Source organism: Protopterus annectens, chromosome 14.part0, assembly GCF_019279795.1.
Source record: "Protopterus annectens isolate FY-2018-M chromosome 14.part0, PAN1.0, whole genome shotgun sequence".
NCBI classification, from domain to species: domain Eukaryota; kingdom Metazoa; phylum Chordata; order Ceratodontiformes; family Protopteridae; genus Protopterus; species Protopterus annectens.
The window spans coordinates 366,263,866-366,277,000 of NC_056748.1; the positions used below are offsets into that span (position 1 = coordinate 366,263,866).

A 13,135-nucleotide genomic window follows, 5' to 3' on the forward strand; every position below is an offset into this window, starting at 1 on the left:
TTAGTTTTAAACCTTTTCTGACAGAAAATTCTCTGTCTCTTCTTATTTTTTTAGTCAGACTTTCACCCATCCCACCCCTGTTAGGGTGTGTGTGTGTTTTCTAGTTATACCTTTTGGTATATTTAATTTAATTTCTTTGACTGGTGTGTGTGTCTGTGTTTACACCATGTCTAAAGAAAGGGTCTCAGGCTTTAAGAAGTGTGACTCGTGCTGTCAGAAAATGTCTCTGACAGACGGTCACACTTCTTGCCTGTACTGCCTGGGGCCTCTTCACCTGCAGGACTCCTGTGCTATTTGTCATTCTTTCAGCCAGAGAGTCCTGCAGGAAAGAAGAAATAAGTTGATTTTGAGGGGCCTTCTTAAGCCGGAGGGCTCTCCGGCTAAGTCGGCTCCATCCAAGACTTCTAAGTCTTCCAAGGCCCAGGCTTCTGTGTCCAAGCCTGCGGCCTCGGTTCCGACTCGTTCTGAGTCGAGATCGGCTCCGGCTGGAGCCGATTCTGGCTTAACAGCCTTCGGCACCGATGGCTATCGGTGCCGATTCTGGTTCGACCACTTCGTGTCGGCTCGATCGGTTCCGACCACCATGTGGCTCAGGCATCGGTGTCGGCTCCGGTCGGCTCCGACACCGTTACTTTTGTGGCTGTATCGGCTCCGGCTGGAGCTGATGCATCGAAGCTACCTGTCGGCTCCGATAAGTTGTCGGCTCCGACAGGTTCAATAGTTTCATCGGTTCCGATGGCTCCTTCGAGGAAGAGGTCTAGGTCTCCGTCCTTGGAGCCGATACTTTTGGCTCCGGCTTCACCTCTCCTCTCGGAACGGAGCCATCGGAGCCGATCCTCAAGGTCATCCAGGCTTTCTGACCATGATTTAGAGAGAGTGGTCAGTAGATTACTTAAGTCACAGGCACTGGCCCAAATGTTACATAGCCCGTCTCAACAGACGGCTATTGGTCCACACCCCATTGCAGTTCCTCCTTCAACTCTACCCCAGAGCTTGGAGTTGGAGTCTTCGAATGGTTACTGCTACGGCTGAGGGACAGATACCCCCTTCTGTTCCTTCAGCCTCTACTCTTATCTCCTCTTCGAGACCTTCCTTAGAGGGATTCGGTGGCCGGGCTTCCATGGTCTCCTCCGAGGGGGTGAGTGGCATCGGACCCTTGTCCGAACCCGCTCTTCCCCTTGGAGCCTCGGCCTTGGTGAGCTCTGCTCCGACATCTGCGTCGAAGACTTCCCTTTCGGTGGTCCCTGGAGTTCCTAGCTCTTCGGAACGGGTTCTCTCGGACCTTCCTGGGAGGGGAGCATTCGAGGTGATGAAGAGTGTGCTGGTCACGGGTATCAGCCAGCAGTCTGTTCCCTTAGCTCCTCCCTCTATAGTGCCTGTTGACATCTCTGCCACTTCTCTTGCTACAGGACCCAGAGATCCTCCGCCTCAGGTTTCCCCATTGGGAATATCCCCCTCTTCCGAAGATTCTCCTGATGTTTCGGGAGATCCTCCTAGGAAGAGGACCTGTAAGAGGAAACATGTAGACTCCCCCGAGTCTATCACTTCAGATACTGACTTAGATGAGTCAGAGGGATCCCCAAGATCCCCCTCTGAGGATGTCTCCTTCTCAGACATCCTAGAACTCCTTAGACAGAGGGGTAACTGGCCCACCAATAATCCCTCTGAGGATGAGTCAGTATACCTAGAGGCGTTTGGATCTCGGCCCTCCACCTCCTGGGTGTCTCCGCCTTCGACCCCTTATGCAGGTTATTGCCCGAAGGCGTGGGCTGCTCCTGACTCTGTAGAGCCAGTCCCTAGGAGGCCTTCAAAATTTATTACTGCCCGTGTGATAAGCAATTCCTCACTAAGGGTGTTCCCGCTGATGCCATGGTGGTGGCTGCTGCCACCAAGAAGGAACTTGCAGATCCTTCCGTGCCGTCCATCCTCCTAATAAGGACTCTAGGACCATGGATAGGTACGTAAGCGGATGTTTTCCTCAGCGACCTTTGCTATGCTCGCTGAATTACCTATGTCACTTCACCAGACTCCAAAGGGATATCCTTAAGGAGCTAGGTGATGTTGTACAGGATCCTACAGCTGCAGGGGCTCAGGAAAAATTGCTTCGCAGCTAGGAACCCTTAATTCCATTGCAAACTCCTCCATGCGGCTAATATCATATGCTGCTGATGGAGCGAGTAGCCGCAGGTACAGGTGTGGCTCTCAGGCGCCAAGCCTGGATGCGGCTATGTGACTTTGCAGATCCCTTTAAGGCGTCCTTCACAAATTCTCCCTTTGATGGGTCAGCTTTGTTTGGCCCTCAAGTGAAGGAAACTTTGACCAGGTGTGAGCAGGACGGCAAGACTCTTTCTGCCGTGAGTCCGTTTTCCACCCCTTCTAGACCTTACCCCAAAGGACAGAAAGGTGGCAAAATGTGGTTCCGCAAATCCCAAGGAGTCACGCCCGGATTCACGTGGTCAGTTTACCCCTAGAGGCAGAGGGGCAACAACAACAGACGCGCTCTAGAGGCAGAGGGGTCCAAAACCAGGGAAACAGAGAGCCTCTCTCTGACAAGCCCTTTCAGCATCCCTGAGATGTTGCCCGGCTGTCCCTCCTTGGAGGCAGTCGGGGGTAGATTATCACTGTACCCAGAAGCCTGGCACTCCCTCACTCAAGACAGATGGGTACAGTCGATCATATCCAAGGGTTACATAATTCCTTTCGAGGAAAGTCCTTTCTACCCCTCAAATTCCCTTCCAGATGTACCACCCGGTCTAAGGGAAATCGCAGAGTTAGAAGTCTCAAAACTACTGCAAAAAAGAGCCATTCAGCCAGTTACAACAGACCATTCAGAGCCCGGAATCTACTCAAGGTTCTTTTTGGTCCCCAAAAAGACGGGAGACTGGAGACCGATATTGGATCTCAGCAGACTCAACAAGTCTGTGAGGAAGACAAGATTCCGAATGGTCACTCTTCAGTCAATTCTGCCCTTCTTACAGAAGGACAACTGGATGTGCTCAATAGATCTTCAGGATGCGTACTATCACATCAAAATTCACAGACGCTCCAGGAGATTTCTCCGCTTTCGGCTGGGGTCCAGTCATTTCCAGTTCAGAGCCCTGCCCTTTGGTCTCACCACAGCCCCAGAGTGTTCACCAAATGCATGGCAGTGGTCACGGCTCACCTGAGACGTCAAGGATTCCAGGTGTTTCCGTATCTCGACGACTGGCTCCTGTCAGCCACCACCAGGCATCAGCTTATTCAAGCCAGGGATTACACAATAAATCTTTGTTCTCATTTGGGCATCTCGATCAACTTCGAAAAGTCATCCTTATTGCCCTGCCAGTCTATTACTTTCATAGGCGCAAACTTAAACACTGTTCGGATGTCAGCTACCCTTACAGATCAGAGAGTTTCAGACATTCAAAGTCATGTCAGGTTCATTCTAGCCAACAAGAAAGTACAGGCCAGAATGGTTCTAAAGGTATTAGGCCTCATGGCTGCGGCCATTACTGTTCTTCCCCTGGCTCGCTTCTACATGCGCCTTCTTCAGTGGATGCTGTTCACACAGTGGTCGTACCAACAACTTCCAATGCGTCACCAGATTCTGGTGACACAGACTTGCAAAGATCATCTTGCTTGGTGGATCACATCTCCCCAGGTTCACCAAGGCAGACACTTTGTACCCCCATCCCCGGTAGCCACTGTCACCACGGATGCCTCCCTGATCGGGTGGGGGGGTCATTATCAGGGCAGGATGGTTCATGGGACGTGGCAGCCGTTCGAGTACCACCTGCACATAAATGTCCTGGAGATGAGAGCAGTGCTTTTAACGTTGCAAGCCCTCAACGACTTTCTTCCCGTAGGGACAATTGCAGTCCACACAGACAACATGTCTGTAGTTTGGTATATCAACAAACAGGGCGGAACCAAGTCCTACCCTTGTGTCGAGAAGCGCTCAGACTATGGCAATGGGCAATCTCCTCTCATCAGTTTCTGGTAGCAACGCATATCCCTGGGAAAACCAACATTGTAGCGGACAGATTGAGCAGAGCTATTCTCATGCCTCACGAGTGGTCTCTCAAGCAATCTATAGCGGAAGAGATTTTTCTGGAATGGGGTCGTCCATGTTGCGATCTTTTGCTACTCCCCAAAACAGCAAATGCCCAGACTTCTTCTCTCTCTTCCTCTTCCAGGCCATCCCCAGAGACGCTCTGACCCAGGATTGGCCCCAGGGACTTCTTTATGCCTTCCTCCATTTCCTCTGATCCCTCAAGTTATCCAGAAAGCAACCGTTTGAGAGCCAATTTGATTCTCATTGCTCCTTACTGGCCTCGACAAGTTTGGTTCCCGTTCCTCCATCGTCACCTTTTGGTGCAGCCGTGGCATCTGGACCCAGTGCCAGATCTTCTGATTCACCAATCCGGTCAGCTGCACCGGTCTATCCCTTCTCTCAACCTCACAGCATGGTTGCTCCACTTCCTTCCTTAGCCAGGCTTCCTTTGATCTCTAACCCTGTTAGAGACATCATAGTAGCTTCTTTAAAATCCTCTACCAGGAGGATTTATGCAAGCAAATGGAAACGTTTCTCTTATTGGGCTAAGGCCAAGAATATTGATCCTTTCACTGCCCCTGTTCAGGCAGTCCTGGACTTCTTAGCAGAGATTTTTCATGCAGGCTCCTCTTCTTCCACAGTCAGAGTTCAATTGGCTGCTATCTCGAACTTTCATGTCGGGATTGCAGATCACAATATTATGTCCCATAGGCTTTGTAGGGCCTTCTTGAAAGGAATTTTCCTGCTAAAGCCTCCAATCAGGAATCCTCCTCCTCAATGGGATCTAAATTTAGTGCTGACATCCTTGATTCTTCCCACCTTCGAGCCAGCTGTTTCTTGTTCCCTGAAATTTCTTTCTTGGAAAACTTTATTCCTAGTAGCTATTACATCGGCCAGGAGGGTGTCTGAACTTCATGCTCTATCGGTTCGACCCCTATTTGGTTTTTCACAAAGACAGAGTATCATTGAGAACTAATCCGACCTTTTTGCCTAAGGTCGCCTCAAAGACCAATTTGAATCAATCCATTGATCTCCTGTATTTTTCCCAAACTATTCAGACAGAGCGAACAAAAACTACATTATCTTGATGTCCACCGTCAACTCAGATATTATTTGGACAGAACAAAAAATTTAGGAAATCTGATCAACTTTTTGTTTCCTATGCGGATAATAAGAAAGGCCTTCCTGTCTCTAAAGTGACCTTGTCTAGATGGCTTTCTTCGGTCATCTCTGAAATTTATCTGCTCAGGGAAAACAGCTGTGCTCAAAACCTAAAGCACATTCAACTAGGAGCTTAGCTACTTCTACAGCCTTTCAAGCTAGACTTCCTTTAGACACTATTTGTGCAGCGGCCACTTGGGCCACTCCTCATACTTTTGTTTCCCATTACAAATTGGACTTGGCCTCCAGGGACAGAGCCAGTTTTGGCTCTACAGTCCTCAAGAGTCTGTTCCATTGAGCCACCTAGGATAGAGGTGCTAGGGACGCGGTCCCATCAAGCAAGAATGAAGGCGAGATTGACAACTTAAAATTAAGAAGTTATGTACCTACCATAACGTTCCATGTTAGTTGTCTTCTCTCGCCTTCTTTCTTGCGACCCTCCCTCCTTCCCCCAGGCCTGGACAGACCTTCCTATAAGAAATTATTATGCTGAAGACCATTCAGAGCTGGTCCTTCTTCCATCCTGTAAGTTTTCTTTCTTCCTTTTGGAAGTGTTTTTATGCTTGGTGCTATTGCCCTTTGTCATCAAACGAGATCTGGGTACTTACCGCCTTGCATCATGGGATATGGGGCTGCCTCGAGCTGGTAAAAGTGACTCTCGAGCTTAGCAAGTGCCGAGTCGGAGCCGAGGATCGGCTCCGAACCCATCAAGCAAGAAAGAAGGCGAGAGAAGACAACTAACATGGAACGTTATGGTAGGTACATAACTTCTTATTCTGCATTATTTGCATTTTTAACAAGTGCTGTCTTACAGTAGTTTAATTCCCTAGCATTGCTATTCATTGATTATTCTTTTGTTGTGTTAACATTACTATGCATGAATGTTTAAATATTCTTGAAACCCCAGGACTGCAGTATGCAGTAATGATATGCATACGTCTCAAAAATGAGAGAGGTAAAAACCTTGGGTTGGGAGTTTAATTCACATTTTCCAAAATTCCATAATGTTTGTACCAACAAGCTGCAGGCAGCACCAAGTATCGAGGCAGCTGAAACTGAAGCATCCCCAAGATTTTTTTTCTTTAATATTCAACTTAATTATTTGGCAGTTATTAAATTTAACCAGAGTTCAACGGCAAAACAGGCTTATTTGCTGAACTGTTAAATGAACTTTCCAGTTTCAGTGGCCATTGTTGTCCATTTGGTGTCAAAACTGGAATAAACTTGTAGGTAGATTCAAAGTTGTGTACAAGGCTAAAGACTACTAAGGCCCTTAAAAGCTTGGCCACGCAACCCAAATGTGACCCACAGATTTTGTGTTTATATTTGATTTATAGGGGTGATTTACTGACTGCCTCTGTCCATCAGAGACATAGGAGCCAGTCCAGGGGTGAATTTCCACTTATTCATCCATTGGTTCAATTTGCCATAAAATAGGGATAGGGAGGCGCTCTGCTTCACATGGATGGAGAGCCTGTTCCAGAAAATGGAGTAAAGTTTGGATTAAAGGTATACATTTTCTTTGTGTACGTTTTTTTTTTTTTTTTTTTTTTTTTAATTAATAGATCTTTGAACTGTAACTGTAGCAGCTCATTCGAATTGCGCAATATGCATTGTTTAAATTAATTGCATCCTTCATCCTTTAAATGTCTTTTGGATGACATAGCCTACATTTTAATTATAAGGGAAAAAGTAAACTGCTTCATATATCTTTAAATGTAATGATTCTATTTGTTTATGTTTTTAACACTTTAAATGTTTTGTTCCAGACCAGAAGATTAATTGAAGACTTGCGGTGTTATTGCAGTGTTGAATGTTTATCTTATTTTGCTTATATTAGGTACCCAGAAAAGATTAGTTCAAACCTTCATCGGGCTTACTGTTATGTCCCAGCGGGCATTGCAGTAGTGCTTAAGCAGCACCCTCAGTTGATAGCATCAGCAGTTCAAGCCTTTTATTGTCGAGATCCAGTTGATGTGAAAACTTGCAGTACTTTTAAAACCTTTTTGCCAGAAACCCGTGTGATGACACTGGTAATAATTTTCTCATTATCTTTGTGTTGTTTTTGTTGTATTTAAAATCTGAGTTGCCAATTGCTGCTTAAAAATTAATTCAATATTGAAAGCCCATTAAATCCCACTCCATAGTTCTTGTTTGCATGTTTTATAAGTCAGAATAGCAGTATATTGTGGATGACTTTGATCTTAAGAATTCATTGCTGCCGTGAAGTATTTCTTTGTTTAGGCTGTTTGAAAATGTCAGAGATTTTAATGCTGAGTGTAGACTTTATTTTCTAGTTCTCTTGTATTTTGAAACTAATGTTTTAATTGTGTCTAATTTGCTAAAGACTATGAGGTGCAACTACAGTTAATTTACATTGCTGTGTAATTGTATTTTGTGTAAGTAAGTTTTCTGTGTTCTAAATTTCTCTTGGAGTAAATTTGACTTGATTTTCAAAATGGTATGTCATTTCCAAAGGAGCAGAATTTTTCCACCTCGTCTTTACTGATGGCCAAGTGCATTTATGGTAACAAACCTCTGCATGTGTTCATTATATGTAAACAGTGCAGACTAAAATGTGTTTTGAAGATGACGCAGGTCAAAAAGGGCATCACAAAAAAAAAAAAGAGAGAGATGATTGAACTAGTGACTTTCATTATTAAGCAACACCTGTTCTGTAATAAAGCACTGGACTTGCATGGAAGAGTTTACATTACTCGTGATCTGTTAAAGCTACAGCAAACTCTCAGTTAACCTACACCCATGGGGGTTGGCAGATGCCAGATAACTGTAGTTTCTGGTTGCTTGAGAGTTACTATTAACAATAGGCCTGTCTAATACTGTACCCTATACTATTTGTTTGGTTTGATTTGTTCTTAGGTTGTGGAGAGGGAATTTATTCCTATCCTCCTTTTTAAAACTCTAAAAGTCTAAAAATGTAAGGTATATTTCTGTGAGGGGGAACAGAAAGTGCAACACATGAAAATTGTACTGTATTTCTTTGTTTTTTTTTTTTTTGGTTGCTTGAGTTCCGCTTAACTGAGAGTTTACTGTATATCTAATTGTTTGATTTCATTTACCAGTTTCTGAATAGAAAGACATCCATGGTCAACATATCCTCATCATAATTTTGCTCATTTCTTTTTTTTATATTTAAAAATGTGCATTTTTTTTTTTGTTACAACAGCCCTAATTCATAAATGCTGTATTGGGTGTATATGTTTGTTGTGCTGTGATTTCCTTGCATTTCACAATAGAAAGATAATGCTGAACAGCATTGTTTACACTTTGTGGGATTCTATGCCAGCATGATCAAGCTGTTGGGAAATAATGTGTTATATTATTGCAGTGCCTATGTGTCTGCATTGCCTGTACAACTGATGATTTGTGTGAGCTGTGCAACTTAAGCACCCATGCACATATACTGTATCACAGTGCCATCTTTATATTGTTTGAGCCCAGCTATGCAGAGCAGTTGAGAGCCACTGAGCAATTTATAATGTGATATATTGTGTGCTTACGTCTTTTTCTTAAACATCAGTACCAGGTGGAGAGCATTTGCCCAAAGGTAGGATTAACTGGAATCATCCATGTGTCCATCCTGTATCTAGGAAATGCAGATTTATTAGGATAGGAGTGGTTAATTTCCATTGTGTTGTATGGGAGAACACTGGCCAGATACTTACTCATGCCACTGATATTCCATTAATTGGTGATCAGTATGTGCCTTAAACAACCCACCAGAACTGTTAAGCATATCTAAAAGAAAACAAATTCTAGAATTATGTTTAAGCATTTTAAAGGTATGTATTTGTTTGTTCTTCCAGGTATATGCTTGCAGTCATATAGCATTGTATCAGTGATACATTTATCTGAATTGCCTCATCTGCATACCTTAGTCACAAAAAAGAAATGCCCTCAACCATAACTCCCCTGACTGTTACTAGGGGACAGGCCAGCAATGCCCAAGGCCAAGAATGCTGCATCAGTGGTCCCAGGTAATATCCCAGGATGCCTTATTTAATAGCATGAAACATGATGTAACGGGACCACTAGAACACTATTTAACTATAACCTTTAGAGAGGCTTTGAGTCAAGCAAGTAGAGAATTGCAGCTGCCATCCCTCTGCACAAGGGTGGACCATCTATAGATCCAGGTGAGTATAGACTCATACGTCTGACTAGTCTGATAAGCAAAGTCATGGAAATGATAAACAGTGATATAGGAAAATTTCAGACACTGGATCCAACCCAATTTGGTGTCATCAAAGGCAGATCATGCCATCCTGGTGGACTTCTTCAAAAAGGGTCACCAAAGCGATCAACAAGGGCAAAATGGTGCATTCTGCCTGCCTTGACCTGGCCAAAGCATTCAACACAGCACCTTACTTGGGCATTGTAAACAAGCTCATGAAATTAGGTATAAACCATTATGACACCCACTGAATAGCCAGCTGAGTTACAGGTAGGACCCAAGATGTTAGGATAGGCAAGTCTTCCTCCACAAAGAGGCCAGTCACTAGCAGAATCCCTCAAGACTCAGTGCTAGGCTCTTTATTTGTGGCATCTACTTTTCTGAAGTCCAGTCCAATATCAAGGGTCTCTGGCTGATCAAGTTGCAGATGATTGCAAACCTTGCCCAGTTGTGAAATCTCCCAAAGATACAAATACCCTCCAAGAAGGCTACCACACTGATAATAATCCCCTTTGAGTAGACCTAGTGGTCAGAGATTTGGGAATGCATGTAGATAGTAATCTGGCCTGACTGTCATGTTCTACGGTAGTAAGGAAATCACTCTGTATTATGCAAGTTGTAAGTAAGGATATGGCAGCTAGGTCTAAAAATGTCATTGTTCCTGTGTACATTGCCCTCATCGGACCATTCATTGAGTACAACACCCTCTTTGGTATATACCGGATTAGACGTATGCAACAGCTAGAGCATCCTCAGAGGTTCCTCACAAAAAGAATACAGGTTATAAACAACATGCCTTAAAGCCCTAACCCCATACTTGGTCTCCTACAAACTGCTGAGAGGCGATCTATGTTTGGCTTTCTAAGCATCTTGCGATCCCATTCTGATGGACCTTTTGCACATCTGCAAAACAAATAGCATCAGAATTACCCAATTTAGGGACTTTGACCTTATCTGCAACATAACTATCCCTCCAACCTAAGCTGTTTATCTCTCTCAGAGGCTATTCCTTTTCTGTAGCAGGCTTCCCATCCATGTGAAGCAGAGTTCTTACCTAATCCAATTCAAGCATAACTTGGACCAGTGGATGGGGAATCAGAAATTTACCGCTGGTCAATACTTGTGTCTCTAGTAGACAGAGGCAGCCTGCAAATGCTTGACCATCCATGCCCAGTGTTACATATACACCTTAAAATAACCCTTGGATATCAAAACTTGTCAGATACATTCAGGAACCATGGGTAGGCTTAAAAAGGCCCCCCTCCTGGGGTCATTAGGCTAGAAATCACCTATGAACTTATGATAACAAATAGTTAAAATTAATTCCTTTTTAGAACTATAGCATTTGTTTGCAGTAGAAAGTGGAGTGCTAAATACAGTGTAGAGGACAAGATCAGGATGTAATTTGCATCCTCTTTGCCTGTTACTCTTGCACCATACATCTCACTGCCATGTGCCATCAGAGCAGTCTAGTGTGCAGGAAGAGGAGGCCACCTGTTCTTTCCCCAACATTGATGGCTTGGTGAATTAGCTGACTGAACATCAACAAGCCTAAAAATGTTTTCACCGTTGGCAAGCCTTGCTGTAACATCTTTGCCTCCCCAATAAACAACAAATGCAGCAGCTATTTTGCCTCAGTTCTCCCACAGGAGGAGTCCCAGAGAGACGCGCTCCTCCTCCATTGGCCCCCAGGACTACTTTATGCCTTTCCCCCATTCCCCCTCATTCACCTGTTCTCGAAGAAAGCCCAAAGGTTGAGATGCAAGGTGATCCTCATTGCACCCTATTGGCCCCATCAAGTCTCGTTTCCCTTCCTTTGGCCTCACCTGATTCACTGTCCTTGGATTCTAGACCCAATTCCAGATCTGCTGTCTCCCTAGCAGGGACTAGTGCATTTCAACCTTCACAGTCTCAGGCTCCATTAATTTGCCAGGCAGAGCAGATTTACCCTCCTCAGTGCAAAAAATCCTTTTGGCCTCTCAAAAACCGTCCACCAGGAAACTTAGCAAGAGATTTTCAATTTGGGCATGTGCGAATAATTTAGATCCTTTTCAACACCTGTTGACAAGGTCTTTGAATTCCTGCCTTTGCTTTTTAACCAAGGAGCTTCAGCTTCCAGCATCAAGGTCCAATCAGCAGCCATTTCCAATTTCCACAATGGGTTTAACGATCAAACCTTAATTTCCCACCATTTATGCAAAGTGTTTCTTAAAGGCACCCTTTGCCTAAAGCCACCATTTAAGGATCCTGTAGCTGCATGGAATTTGACCCTTTGAGCCAGCAGCTACTTGCAATCTCAAGTTCTTGTCACAGAAAACTGGTGGCCGTCACTTCTGCCGGGAGAGTTTCTGAATTGCAGGCATTATGTGAAACATTCTTATATGATCTTTCATAGGAATAGGGTTTTGTTGAGAACCAACCCTTCCTTTCTGCTAAAGGTGGTCTCGGAATCTAATATTAATCAGACTATCGATTTGCCCATCTTCTTTCCCAATTTTTCAAGTAAAGGTGAATATTGCTTGCATTTATTGGATGTTCACAGACAGTTATGATTCTATCTTGACAGAACCAAACAGTTTAGAAAATCAGATCAATTGTTTGTGTCCTTTTCAGGTTCAAACTTGTGGACACCTGTCTCAAAAGTTACTGTATCAAAATGGCGTAGGGATTGTGTTACTTTCATTTATAATCACAATAATTGCAAGTTATCTAAGCATGTTAAGGCACATTCCACCATATCCACCATAGCCTTTTTTAGGCAAGGCTCAAAGGACAAACCCACCTCCATAGACAACCCAAGGATAAAAAAACTAAACGTAATGCTACTCAATGCCAGAAGTCTAAACCTCAAGATGCACGCACTTGAGGCTCTCCTCAGTATGGAGAAAATCGATGTCTGTGCAGTAACAGAAACCTGGTTCAAGGCTCCTGAGAGCACCCCAGCACTACCAGGTTATAACTCATACCATGCATTTTGGCCCCAATACTCGGACCGAAGCACAAAAGGAGGGGGAGTATCTATATTCATCAAAGATACCTTCACCTCCAGGTTAGTGGCACTGCACGAAGCATTGGAAACCATCCTTGTGCAACTAACAGCGGGCAAAACTGCCTTTCAGTTTGTAGCCTGCTATAAAACACCCTCCCTATTACAGGAACCCCACTTGGCATTCCTGAGAACACTGGAGAATATGAAGGTCTCTCCAAACACTATGTTATTGGGTGACTTCAATTACCCAAACATTGACTGGGAAAACTACTCAAGCCCAAACACCCTCACCCAATGGTTCCTTGAATTTATAAACTCTAAAGCGATGGAACAACTAGTCACCACTCCCACAAGAGGAAACAACATATTGGACCTGGTAATCACCAACATGGGGACTCTATGTTCCACACCAGAGGTAAACCCCTCATTGGTAAGATCAGACCATAAACAAATTTTCCTGGACATCCATATCCCATCCCCACGCCCAGCCAAGGAAATCACGGTAAAGAATTTCTCAAAAGCCAACTCTGCACTTCTCAAGACTGAGGTAGAATCCTTCAAAGCCCCCGGGCCAGAGGATAATACAGCCCAATCCGCAGAATCCTTTACATATGCATTCTACGAGCACCTGCAGGAATGCATGGATTGTGCTATCCCAAATAAAACCAAGACTCACTCCTCCAAAAACAGGAGACCTGTCTGGTGGACCCCGGCCATAAATAAGCTATACAACAGAAGGAGGAAGCTACTACATGAC

The 13,135-nt window shown here is 44.3% G+C and overlaps 1 protein-coding gene across 3 annotated transcripts in view; it reads left to right on the top strand.

Moving 5' to 3' along the window:
* The window catches only part of ECD (ecdysoneless cell cycle regulator), a 984,622-nt gene that overhangs the window by 355,672 nt on the left and 615,815 nt on the right, over positions 1-13,135 (top strand). For all 3 annotated transcript variants that reach the window (XM_044056092.1, XM_044056093.1, XM_044056094.1), the window contains one exon: positions 7,035-7,227. In XM_044056092.1, coding sequence (XP_043912027.1) covers positions 7,035-7,227 — 193 coding nt within the window. The remainder of the gene's footprint in view (positions 1-7,034; positions 7,228-13,135) is intronic.